Source organism: Oculina patagonica, chromosome 12 (assembly GCF_052425735.1).
Source record: "Oculina patagonica isolate OP01 chromosome 12, crgOcupat, whole genome shotgun sequence".
NCBI lineage: Eukaryota > Metazoa > Cnidaria > Anthozoa > Scleractinia > Oculinidae > Oculina > Oculina patagonica.
Genome location: NC_135769.1, coordinates 4769345 through 4783464, shown reverse-complemented (window position 1 = coordinate 4783464; position 14120 = coordinate 4769345). Strand labels below are relative to the sequence as shown.

At 36.9% G+C, this 14120-nt stretch overlaps 2 protein-coding genes across 2 annotated transcripts; both read right to left on the bottom strand.

Annotated features, from left to right (window-relative positions):
* Window positions 1–8147: 8147 nt before the first annotated feature.
* On the bottom strand, window positions 8148–9055 carry LOC144632386 (uncharacterized). The gene is made up of 2 exons (XM_078491018.1): window positions 9038–9055; window positions 8148–8507 (listed from the first exon to the last, which is right to left on the bottom strand). The coding sequence occupies exons 1-2, from the start codon at window positions 9053–9055 to the stop codon at window positions 8148–8150; spliced, it is 378 nt and encodes a 125-aa protein (XP_078347144.1).
* Window positions 9056–12052: 2997 nt separating this feature from the next.
* Window positions 12053–13588, bottom strand: LOC144632384 (uncharacterized). Its single transcript, XM_078491016.1, has 2 exons — window positions 12989–13588; window positions 12053–12508 (listed from the first exon to the last, which is right to left on the bottom strand). Exons 1-2 carry the CDS (start codon window positions 13004–13006, stop codon window positions 12053–12055), a joined length of 474 nt encoding a protein of 157 aa, XP_078347142.1. The 5' UTR covers window positions 13007–13588.
* Window positions 13589–14120: the final 532 nt, after the last annotated feature.

The window sequence follows — 14120 nt, the reverse complement described above, 5'->3', positions numbered from 1 at the left end:
CAACAAAAACAACAGTCGTTTCTGTTGTCTTGGATAGCGCGCGCACATGACGTCATTCTTTTTGTTGCGTTCACTTCCGCCTTTTTAAATCATGTAAATTTGTTTTCTTCCGCCTTGAATTCTAACTTCCGCTTTTCGACGCAAGCCATGTAGCATAGCCTCTTGGTCATAACAAATCAGAGGCGCTCACAATGGAGATAGAGAACAAAGTGAAGTGGTTCTCTTGCTCGAAAAACGTAGCCTGTTCTAGGTGCCCCAAGCCCCTCGCCATATTTTAGATACCCAGCTTTTGTGCCCGTATTCCCAGCTTTATTTTCCTTTTGTTCCCTTGTTCCAAATTATTTTATGGCCATGTCCCCATGTTCCCTGAAACCCCTGGGAGGAGCTTAGCTATATGTATGTCCCTTCTTGGACGCAGAGGATAAAGCCAAACAAAATAAGTCTATCGAGATTTCTGACTCTGAATAAATTTTATTTTCACAAACTTCTTTATCAGTAAAAACAATCCAGCTATTTACTAAGTTTACTTGTAAGAAGGTCTCAACCTTGCTCGAATTATTTACAATGGCGTTTTAAAATATTTTGTTGTGATATAATATAAAACATAGGTTTCATAGATTTACAATCAATCCATAGTCTACAGGTGTATTTACGTCAAAGCACCTTGTCAAAATCGTTTCCGGTAGCATTTTACTTCCGTCTTTCAAAGCAAAGTGATTTATGGGGAACATTCAAGTTTTAAAGTACGCACGTGCAGCAATTATATACAAATATTTACAACAGGACCTTAACGGAAACAACATAACATTGCAGTTTCCACAACACATTAGCCGCCATCTCAGACGTATGAACAGTTTGATGTCATATATTTATACAACTCTTGTATAAATAATTAAAGGTCTCCGTCTCAAGACCGTTTAATATCGATACAATGTAGCGGGCTAACAAACACGACAGATGACAAAACTAATTATTAAAAAACCTGACTAAAGGATGTTATCTTGTTTGACTGACTAACATTATTAAAGGACACGTCGAAAGACTGAGAGCAATTTTCCCAGTAGTGCGAAAGAGGGCGGCATTGATTTGCATTAGTACAGCGGCTCTAGATACATAGTATATACAAAAACTGTCATTAAGTCCAAAATTAAGAAAGACGCATTTGAACACTTATTTCAGTCTTTCAAATCAGAGACGCGTCTAAAATCAGTTAAATACGTCATCATTTTATATTTACAAGTATTACAAGTTCCCGCGTTTGTAGCAATTAATTACAATATTTACAACAAGCATTTGCAAAATTCTCGAGAAAATATAGTCAGTTTAAAATGGTAATTAACTGACGATAAACAAGGATTTCTCAAGAGGCACATTTGCAGTCTATTGGTAATGAAGGACATTTGGCAACAAACGTAGAATTTCTGTAGCCGTACACTGTTTGGCACCTGGGTATGCTGTGTATGGGAATCACGTGATTACAGGCCGGATGTGCTCTGTCACACTGTACCTTCATAACCCAACTATTTCTACAGCGATCGTACTCTCTCACGATTCCTGAGACGCACGGATGAACTCTCCTGGCAGTGCGATTGTGCGTGGTTGGACTCTGGGAAAACCCTTTCACTTCACTTGCTATGCCACTCTCTTGGTTAGTGCGTTCCTCTGTTTCAAAAGCATCGACAATCGGCTGGCTTTGTAGCAATGGCTTCTTCAAGAAGAGAGGTTTTGTAACAATCTGGTTGGTAAACTTTAAGACAAATGCCACACATAAGAGCAACTGTGAATCAAAAAAATCAATTAAAGAAAACTCGATGAGGTTACTATGGTAAAGACACAACGAATGGGCAGACAACGAAAAGGGATTTTTTTTGTTAACTGCAACTTACCTTATTATGGGAAATTAACGATACATGCTATTAACGCGAATTTAAAATATTCGCGTTAATTTTATTGATGTAAACACGTTTACTATAAGCATTTATAGACCATTAACCAGAACTTTTCCTAAATTCAAGTTAATTTTATCACGCGTAAGTTTTGTTCGCGTTCCGTTATATTCCTATAATAAGGTAACAACCGGGCATACGTACTTCGCATTTGATGGCAAAATTTGTAAGCACTTGTTACATTATTATTTACTGACATATTTTTCGCTTGTTTTCGCGTTACAGAGACATTAATTAGCTCCCTGCATGCATGGTCGAAATTTTCCGGTTTGAAAATACCAGAGAAATTATTTTTTCCCGGTTTCCTCGTTGTGTAACGATAACATTTCCGTCTTTTTATCAAAACTGCAACAGCGACTTAGGCAATAAATTGGATGTTGTGACACACAAGTATTTGTATCATATGTATTTATACCGACTTACTTTTGTTATTTTGTTCATGTTGGCAGTTCAAGTTCACTCTTATCAGAAGTCCTGAGGTTTAAACTTCCTACTTTGGTCGCGTGGAAGACGTTAGACAATCTTCGCCTTTTGTCGCTCGTTCGTCTTGAGATACAACTTTCTACCCGCAACGAATCCATTCCAGCTTTTATAGAGTCGGGAAGACTATCCAAAGGGGAATTTGTGATTTCACTGCAAACTATTATTAAAATGTTGCTGACTAGTAAAAATTGTCTCAGCACGTCAAGCGTATGAAACACACATTTCAGTTTGATTCGGTGTAAAGTTTCGTCGGAAAGGATCATCTATTGTTTTGCATTTTTTAATCACACGTAATCTGTTTATCCCTTGTCATGTTCACTTATAATTGACGTCAATGCCGGCTGAAAGTGTTTGGGTGATCGATTTTCCAAATTGCCAAAAAATTCCACTATGTATCTAGTAAGCAAGTAAACAATTAATGTTATACGCAAATACGACCCTTAAATATATATTCGCTAATGCATCGCGGAATGTCTGTTCAGTAGTACCACTTTATTTGAGACCGTGTAGTAACGTAATATTTTTCTCCTGAAATATGTACTCTGCTTTTCGACCTCGCGCGTTGCAACATTTATTTATGTACAAGTTATCCTATATCGATCTGTCACCAGGGTTTTTTATTATAAAATATAACTGTCAAACGATTAAGTTGTTTTTGCAGATAAGCCTGTTTAAAGCTTGTAGTTCAGACAGCTTTTCCTAATCCGAGACCAACTTCAAAGCCAACAAAAACAACAATAGTTTCTAATGTCATTTGATAGTGCGCTCACATGACGTCATTCTTTGCTATGTTTACTTCCGCCTTTTTAAATTTGTTTTCTTTCGCCTTGAGTTCTTTTACTTCCGCTTAACGACGCAAGCAATTTAGCGTGAGTTTGTATCATATCAGAGCAGGATCCAGGAGTGCCCTAAAAAGAGAGAGAGGGGCAAAGTAAAGACGGATTTTTTTCCTTGCTCGAAAATGGGGACCAGGATGCCGGAGTGATCCTGGACCCATTCTTGCATGATCGGGTAGTACTGTACCGTGAAACTGGCCCGTTTATCGAACCTCATGCACGAACTCAATCCAAGAGTCACTGATTTACCCGAGTCTTGGCCAGAAGGGTTTGCGAAGCCCCTCGGCCGGTACGGGAGCGGTATACAGGCGTCTGTATTCGCATGCTATTCTTAAAGACCTTAGATTTGCTTCATCTAATCTCGAAAATATAAGCCCCCGATTTATCAAATTCATTTTTGCCCTTTTCTTTGGAGGTCCAAGAAATCGGGATTCAATTGTCCGTCCTGGCGTCTCTGTAGTGGTTTATATTAAATTTAGTTCATCGTGAAAGAAGTCATGTTTAGGTATGTTTACAAACTGGCTTTGCTTACTTTTGTTGTGAAGGCCTGATTCAACGGGGGAATATTATTGAGCAATCAGGCAACAGTTTTTGGACAAAATTATCTAAAACCGGTAACAGTATTAAGCAATCAGGGCGACCGGTTTAGAACAAAATATTTTTAGCTTTTCTAAAACCGGCAACAGTATTTCGCAATTAGGGCGACATTTATTTTTAGCTTGTCTAAAAACGGAGTTGACGAAGATTTTGAGATTTGTAACAAAACCTTTACTTTCGATCACTTCAGTGATCTTCAGTTTCTATGGAGAAAAAGAGTCACTAAAGTGATCGAACGTTTATAACGACAGATTTTTTCACCACCGTCAACTCCGCTTAGATAACTTTTTTTAATGCCTGATTACAAATCCTAAATAGTTTCGATTTTGAGCTTGTCAGAATTTATCTCAGAGTCAGGGTTATTTTTTACGCTTTGGACACATTTATCATATTCTTGTAGCTAGGTGTAGCATTACTTTTGTTGTTGTTTTTCTTTGAATTGTTTTTATTGCTATCGCAAGAATTGATTTGACCACTCTGCACCTTATCACTAAATCCCGGTCTCCTTGTAAAGGCTGGTTCTTAGATAATCGCTCCGATCGTTTCTATCGCCTCTGTCACTTCAAAACGTTATCTTGCGAGCTGGGCGATTATATGAGAACATTACACAGACGATCGCTAACGTCTGCGGCGATTGGGACGAACGCGATCGCTTGGATCGCCCGTGTTCGGCTATCCCGGCTAGCTTCTCTTTCCCTTCTTCGACGTAAAACTGCAATAACTGAGCTACTGGTAGGCCACTAATTATGCTCTTCCATGGAAGGCTGCCACTGTGTTGAATCTAGGGCTAAAATGACTATTTCTCGTACGTCTTCGCTCATACCAGGCGATCGGGACGATCACATCGCTTCCAATCGCTTCGATCGCCTACGATCACCTCAGTATTTGCAAACGATCGATGCGATAGAAACCATAGGGGCGATCATATGAGAGCCAAACTTATAACAACGCAGTCACAATAATCGGTAAAGTAGGCCGCAAACTATTTACTTGGGTCTGGGTCACTCATACAGGGTGTCGGATTTCCCTCGAAATCATGCAACATAGCATAAGCATGGAATAATAAAAACCCGCGAGTAAGAACATAATTTTTCAGGTTAGCCAAAACAGGTTCTTATATAAAGGGTAGTTAACACAAATTTTGGCTATTCGGGTTCTTAATAGGTTCTTATTTTCTGAAGAAAATTTACATTGATGCTAATAGAACTTTAAGTGGTATTCGGCCTATTCCTTGTATAAAATTTGCATACCACTTAACAAGTAATTATGTAAAAAATTGAGCACTAATCATTTAGAATATGACATTATATACATATACAGTATTGCTTTGTCCAAAATTTTTTTCCAAAAGTAAACTTTTTTAATTCATTTTAGAAAATAAGAACCTGTTTCCATAATTGAGGCTAAATAGGTTCTTATAAAAATCGGGTCTAATTTGCATATTTTAGCCTTACAGGTTCTTAAATGTTAGGTTCTTACTCGCAGGTTTTTACTGCATTCTTACTACGTAAATCAGCCATGATATTGTCACAAAAGATCGAAATAAATTAAGATCAAATAACAAATAATAAAGATAACGAGCTATGTGAAAATACCAGGTTACGGGAAGCTGTTAGATTTAGGGAAGTGCGTCACTCTCTGCGGCAGCCGTGTTACGTAAATAATATCATAGGTGACAAATTACTCCTTAATTTTGGCGCGAAATTTCAACGTTAATTTATAATTTCATATGTGAAATTATAAAATTGCCATGGCAACGTAGTTAGCGGCAAGATGGCGTCCGGAATAAAAGATGTTTTAAGGCTTAAACTTTGTACATTTTCGCTTGTATTTCATCTTAGCCAGCTAGCCTTGGCCATGTACTAAAACTTTTTGATGATATTTTATATTTCAAAACGTCAAAACGACTTCAAGACTTAAGCCAATTACATAAATGGCATCGAGCGGATTTTTGAGCGTTTTACACTGGCGCCGTTTTCAGTTCATTCAAGACGAACTATGGTCATAATGTGAGAAATAATTGACAGTTGATTCATGGCAAAAAGGAATCTCTGAAAGGTTTTATTCAAAGACTAAAAAACCTTGCGAACTTAAGCAAAATGTATGCTTTCAACTTTTCAAAGCTCAGAGTTCGCGACGCAATGTACCAGTCAAAAACATCTAAGATTGCAAACGTAATTTGTCACCTATGATATTTAAATGTAATCAAATGATATACTCGTGAAATTAGAAAATAATTTCACTTGCATTTTGTCAAAATTCTAACTTTGACAAAACGCGCGTGAAATTATTTCCTAATTTCACTCGTCACCATTTGATTACCCGGGTAATCAAATGGTGACCATTTGATTACCCGGGTAATCAAATGGTGACGAGTGAAATTAGGAAATAATTTCACGCGCGTTTTGTTGAAATTATTTTCTAATTTGATTAGTATGGGTAATCATCATAATTTCGCGCAAAAATTAAGGAGTAATTTGTCACCTTTGTCACTGGGTTGACGTTATTTTCTAAACAAACCGATCAATTCATTAACCCGACATAAATTTTAATTTTAGTGCAGGTAGCTATAAAAGGAACAACCAGTCTCAGTAAATCCTTTTATAAGATCTTCTGTTACGTAGACATTGGGCATTTTAATTGTTGACTTCAACGGCCTGTCTGCATGTTGGAGTAGTATAGCTCTGTAGGATCTGGCTCGAGCACAAATGTTTTGGCGAGAACCGTACCGCATTACGGCTGTACATGTAAACGAAAGCAAAACGAAGAGCAAAATTTATCAGACAATATAGTTTTTATCAAAATACATAGAGGATATTACACGGCGGCGCGAAGATATGAATTTTATTTTCGAGTGGTCAAGCAATATTTTACGAATGAGCGAATGAGTAAAATATTGATTTTACCACGAGAAAATAAAATTCATATCTTCAAGCCACCGTGTAATTTTCTTTTTATTATATAGACAAATATATATCATGCATGAAGTAAAAGTTAAAACATTTTTATTAATCAAAAGCTTAAACACGAGCGACGGCTAAATATATTCAATTGAGCAAATTGCCAAAACTGAAAGGCAAAATTTCGCGAACTGAAGCTTTCAGACAGAAGATGTATAACGTAAATGTAAAAGCAGTCTTTTTATTAGCTTTCATCAATGTCACTGACAATAAATAATTCGTCGTTTTGAAATCTGTTTCTGCTCAAACTCACCGCTTTTCTACTGATTTGTGATCGCGGTCTTGCAGTTCGGCGGCTGGAATTTCTTGATTTTCCCTCTCTTCGTCTGACTTTCCGCAAGCAAGAACGTCTGACTTTCCACAAGCAAGAAGCTCTTTTAAATAATTTCAAGTCATAAGAAGTTTTCTTCTTCGTGTTAGCATTTTCCTGCTCCTCAGTAAGGCATTTATTTTGGCTTCAGTGAACTTCACGAATCGATCTTGATAGCTCGCCATTTCCAACCGGCTTTGACAGCTTTGCACAAACAACCGTGCAAAGGCGGGAAATGACGTCATCGATATCCTCACTAGTGAGGATATGGAAAATACGCCACTACAGTCCCGGATACAGTTTCGTATGAATTTTACGAATGGACTATTTTCCAGTAAAACACTCGCGGCTATATAATAAAATTAAATACTAACCTTTATAGAATTTGAAGATCTGAAAGGCACACTTACACTTCCAGTTTCTTATCGTCTTATAGAGGTCTCACTCATAGCCAGGCAGGATTCGTCGTGTTATGTTTTAACAATCAAGTGTTAATGCCATTTCTGTTTATAAAGGGCAACGAAAAACTCGCAAGGAAAATACGAGGGAGTTCGAAGAACAGTACAGTAGTAGCAGGGTTGCAAAACTTGGCATGTTCTATCGTTTGCGAGTGGCCAGTGAGTATGGAAAATTTTCCTAAGAACACCTGTTATCGTGTCTTGCAAAGGGACCCTAGGCCTGGTAAGGTAGACATGTTCTGGGCAGGGCAAAGTAGAGAGTTATAAGGACAGACTTAGGTTGGCGCTCTAAAGCAGACGCCTGCAACTATGTCCCTCTTGGGATGCAGACGGAAGTACGTTAAGGCACACGAGATTTTTCACTCTGAATAAATTTTATTTTTAGTTTCACAACCTTTTTTTATCGTTAAAACAAACCAGCTGTTTACATAATTTACTTGTAAATGCAAGTCTGAACCTTGCGTGACTTATTTACTTACAGTGGTGTTTTGCCCGTTACTTGTAAAATTAAAACCAATAATTAAGACTTAAATATCATTTCATTCCCTTAAATAAATTCAGTCTGCACATTTACAATCTATTGGCAACGTAGGACATTTGTTAACGAACTTAGAATTTCTGTAGCCGTACACTGTTTGGCACTTGGGTCGACTGTGTATAGGTATCACGTGATTACAGGCTGGATGTGATCCGTCACATTTTACCTTCACGACCACGCTACTTCTACACCAATCGTACTCCCTCGCGATTCCTGAAACACACGGATGAGTACTCCTGGCAGTGCGGTTATGCTGGGATTCTTCGCCTTGTGAGTGCAGATTGAAGACCTGACTGCGTAGAAATGGCATCTCCTGGGAAAGAGGTTTTGAGCAAACCAGAGCAAAGTAGCTGAAGACAAACGCCATAGAAAGGAGCATCTGGGGAACAACAACAACAACAAGAAAAAGAACCATGAATAAATTGTTTATTTGAGTACAAGCAAGACTTTTATGTTTATTTTATCAATTCTTGAATGAGAAAGTCTGTAAACTCTCGTAAAAAATCTATCCGTTAAGTATTAAAAAAAAATATTCCCGATTTCAAACAACAGAATGAAACAACTGTTTGTTGAAATACAGTTCAACTTTTCAAGGCAACAAACAAAAACCACATATTAAGCGCCGAAAGAAGATGTTCCTTCTAATTCTTTTCTTAATTCCTCGACGATTCCTGGTATAAAACTACTGATATTCCTTCATGAAATATAAAGAAAACTTAAACTAAAAAAACAAATATGAAACATAGTTTTTAAACTTTTCAAGGCATTAGCACAAAGTTCTCTTTCTTATTTAATTTTTAGCAATATTTCATTAACAAATAACTTCTGTTCTTAACGTGTCCTGCTTCAGTTTAATTTTAAATTGTTTCTTTTTCACGTCTGGCTTGTTTTCTAAACATTTTTACTTACTTTTACTGCAATATTCATTCTGCAAACCACGTCAGTTGATGAGAGATCCTCTTCTCTTTGAAGTATGTTCCCTTGTTATTGTAACAGCTACAATGTTGTAGTCTAGGAACGAAATGTTGCTTATATCCATTAAGAACCCCCAAAAGTTTCCCCACTTTATTGCCCTGTTATTCTATAATTGGTTTGTGTCAGTGTCAGTGTAGATTTTCGATTCATACCAGTGCATTTGTAAGCCAAGAAACTCAGATGCCAACGTTATCAGATTCATGTGAAGCTTAGCCGCTTAGTACTCAATGTACCGCTGTATTGGTTCATCATGTTAAGTAGGGACTTTCTTATCCATATTAGATTGCAAATCTAACATTTCATGTAGTAACTAGTATACTGCACCTGCAAACCTTTAAAGCTAAACTAATGACGTCAAGAGATAGATATGAATGGTTCGAAACTCATTTCTTGACGTAAAAGAGTTTTGAGATCACAATCTTCTGCTATTTGTCGTTAGCGTCACTATTTTACCCCGTGATTTAAAATATTAGTTCGAGGAGAATGTTACAGGGGAACACCAGCATACAATTGTAGATTAAAAACTTTGTTACCGATAAGAATGAGCAATATATTATTAGTACAAAGGGGCAACCCGAATTACAAAATATTGGGGAGCTTACCAAGTCATTACCTTCAAAATAAGTGCTGGGTAAACGAGAAAACACAAAATAGCGAATAATACAAGAAAACACAAAATAGCAAATAATAAATTTTAAAAAAAGAAAAGCGATGGTTAATACCCCGTGGGAAGATTGGCAAAGAGTAATTGCAAAGGACACCCCTCTGCAACAGACCTGGCACAAGCGGCAGTGACATTTAAACCTCTAGATTTTCCTCTCTTTTTTCCAAGGCCAAAGATTCGTGGGATTAATCCGACACATTATCATTGATATGATTGAAATAGAAGAGCGCAAGAAATAAAAACTCAAACGCGCAGGATTACAAAAAAAAAAAAAATACTAAACGTGTCCCTAAGCAAATAGCCCGAGATCAATACCTCGTTTCCACTACCCTTGTACATGTAACCATAAACGGCATAGATAAAAATGAAAGTCGAATTCCTGTTTATTTCTGCTTGATCTCGACCTGCCTCGCACAGGAGCGGTCGATGTTTGCTTAGAATAAACCATCCGGACGGCGAGAATGATCCCTCGGCGTGCTAGAATTTATGAAGAACGTAATATAGGATCTGCTCAAACAGTACTTTGAAGTATTGAATCAGGCAGGTCAGTGCAGCACCTTGTTTTCTTAACACTTCTTCAACCTGGTGCGCTAGTTTCTGCATCAGCTTATTCTGCATAAGCTTATTCCGGATTTCTTGAAGTGGACGCCCTTTAGATTCTAAAATATATTTTTTTGGCCCGTGGATTGTTACGACTGGAAAATTAACTTTTAAATGGCATATCGGAATCAAAATTAAACTCAAATATCTCTCACCAATTTTGCAGATGCAGCTGAAAACGTGCGCAGAGCATGAGCAAACATAGACTGATCTTTCCGTGCAAAATAACCTCTTTATTGACAAAAGCTGGTCACTAATTGATTGCAGCTATTGATGGTTGCCTAGGTATTTTGCGGATTATCGGAGAGAATTCATCATCGAAATACAAAAGAAGACCATTTTTCTTTCAAATGCAGAAGTGGATATCACTAATTCTGTTTTTCTTAAAAAGCTTTCAACACGTTTGGTAATCTTAAAAAACATTAATAGCGCGTACAGCACTTAAGAATACTTGACCCAAATCTCAGAGATGATTCACGGTTTGGTACTAGCTTGTGCTCAATCGCAAGAATTAAATATTGAAATATTGGAAGACAAAAGGTTCTGTTCTTTTACTTTCAAATAACAGTGAATATTTCTAATTGTCTTAGGGAATGACCTGAAAGGAATATATTTAAAGAAGTCTGTCCAAGCTTCAAACGTCTTTTTTTGCACTCTCGATCATTTTCAGCAAAAAAGGTGTAATTTTTAACATATGTAAAGAAATAATCAGTTTAGTATCGTCTATAGTAATAAACCAGCGTTATTTGTTAGGTTACTTGTGATCAGAAGACAACATTTTAATATGCAAAAGATTGTGACTTTTTTATTCAAATGTAGTGAATATCGGTAATCTTAGGAATGGAAGTTCTACGAATGACACGATTGAAATGCAAATGCAAGAAGAAACAGATTATACAATAAAATACAGAAAACAGAATCAGATTATAAATTAACATAAAAGAAAAACGAAAAACCCAGAAAGTCACGGCAAAAAAAATAAGAAAGAGAAACAAACAACAACAACAAAAAAACAGTAAACGTATCCTTAAGCGGAGAGTTTAAGAAGAAGACCTGATTTTCACTGCTATTGTAAGCATGGAAAAGAATGACAGTCCAGGAGTCGAAATGTTCCCAGACTGTTTAACTGTTTTACAGGCAATAGCCTCTCAAATGCAAAAACCGCAACCACAATACAAAAGAGTTAACCCTAACCCTACAACTTTTTGCCAAAGTGCTCAGAAACGGGAAATTGGCTTAAACCCCCAACTCCCATGGGAAAAGTTGATCGCAAGAAGATTTCCTCTGCCAAAGCCAGATGCTCCGATGGGGGCTAAAACCCCCTACCACGTCTAAGACCAATAAAAGCTCAGATTTGCTACATCATCTTAGACTAGGGTACTGACCACAAGAAAAGTGATCTACAAAAGAGGTCCACAGATATGCCCCTTTCGAGACGCAGGGGATAAACTGAAGTCAATCAAGCTAGGTCACTCGAGATTGCTGACTCTGACTAAATTTTATTTTCACAAACTTCTTTATCGTTAAAACAAACCAGCTGTTTACATTATTTATTTACTTGTCTTAACCTTGCTTAACTTATTTACAGTGGTGTTTGGCCCGTTACTTGTAAATTAAAATCAATAAACTTAAAAAATTTGCCGTGATCCAATATATAATCATAGATTTCATTTCCTTAAATAGATTCAATCTGCACATTTACAATCTATTGGCAATGTAGGACATTTGTTAACGAACTTAGAATTTCTGTAGCCGTACACTGTTTGGCACTTGGGTCTACTGTGTATGGGAATCACGTGATTACAGGCTGGATGTGATCCGTCACATTTTACTTTCACGACCACGCTACTTCTACACCAATCATACTCTCTCATGATTCCTGAAACGCACGGATGAGTACTCCTGGCAGTGCGATTATGTGCAGTTGGGATTTCAAGAAACCCGTTCACATCGCTCGCGATATTACTCTCCTGGCTATAAATGCTCTTTTCTGGTTCAAAGGCATCGCCTTGTGGCTGGGATTCTTCGCCTTGTGAATGCTGATTGAAGACCTGACTGCGTACAAATGGCATCTCCTGGGAAAGTGGTTTTGCGCAAACCAGATTGAAAAAGCTGAAGGCAAATGCCATAGTAAGGAGCACCTGTAAAACAACAACAAGAAAAAATTAAACTCATGAATGAATTGTTGATTTGAGTACAAGCAACAGTTTTATATCAGGAATTGTCAAGGATGGATAGTTAACAGATTAAACTGTGCAAGAACTAAGAGATCTTCTTTCCGCGCTAAATATGCGTTTTTTGCTTGTTGCCTTGAGAAGTTGAACTGAATTTCAACAAACATTTGTTATTCTGGTTGTTTGATGAAGCAAATAGTTTCAAATCGGGAATATTTCATGGATAGATTTTTTTACGAGAGTTTATAGACTCTGTCATGTAAGAATTGATAGAATAGACATAAAGATATTGATATTCCTTGTCATAAATTGAAAACTAAAAGTAAAAAACAAATATGAAACATGCTTTAGTTTAACTTTTCAAGACATCTACAGAATGTTGATGTATCCCGCTGCAGTATAGTTTTAAATTGTTTTTTTTTTACGTCTGACTTGTTTCATACTTACTTTTACTGCAATATTCATCCTGCAAACCACGTCAGTTGATCAGAGATCTTCTTGCCTGTGAAGTATGTTCCCTTATTACTGTAACACCTACAATGTTTTAGTCAATAACCAGAAAGAAAATAAATGCTGCTTATATCCATTAAGAACCTCGAAAAGTTTCCCCACTTTATTGCCCTGCTATTCTATAATTGGTTTGTGTCAGTGTCAGTGTAGATTTTCGATTTATACCAGTGCACTTGTAAGCAAAGAAACTGATGTCAGCGTTATCAGATTCACGTGAAGCTTAGCCGTTTAGTACTCAATGTACCGCTGTATTGGTTCATCATGTTAAGTAGGGACTTTCTTATCCATATTAGATTGCAAATCTAACATTTCCTGTAGTAATTGGTATTCTGCACTTGCAAACCTTCAAAGCTAGACTTATGACGTCATGAGATAGTTATGAATGGTTCGAAACTCAGTTTTTTGACGTAAAATAGTTTTGAGATCACAATCTTCTGCTATTTGTCGTTAGCGTCACTATTTTACCCCGTGATTTAAAATATTAGTTCGAGGAGATTGTTACAGATGAAAACCAGTATACTATTGTAGATTAAAAACTTTGTCACTGATAAGAGTGAGCAATATATTTTTAGTACAAAGGGGCAACCCGAATTACAAAATATTGGGGAGCTTACCGAGTCATCTTTTTGCGGTGTTATTGTGTGAAGTTACCTTCAAAAAAAAAGGCTGGGTAAACGAGAAAACACAAAATAGCGAATAATACAAGAAAACACAAAATAGCAAATAATAAATTTTTAAAAAAGAAAAGCGATGGTTAATACCCCGTGGGGAGATTGGCAAAGAGTAATTGCAAAGGACACCCCTCTGCAACAGACCTGGCACAAGCGGCAGTGACATTATTGAAACTTCTAGATTTTCCTCTCTTTTTTCCAAGTTCAAAGATTCGTGGGATTAATCCGACACATTATCATTGATATGATTGAAATAGAAGAGCGCAAAAAAACAAATTAAATAAAAACTAAAACGCGCAGGATCACAAAAAAAAATACTAAACGTGTCCCTAAAGCAAATATCCCGAGATCAATACCTCGTTTCCACTACCCTTGTACATGTAACCATAAACTGCATA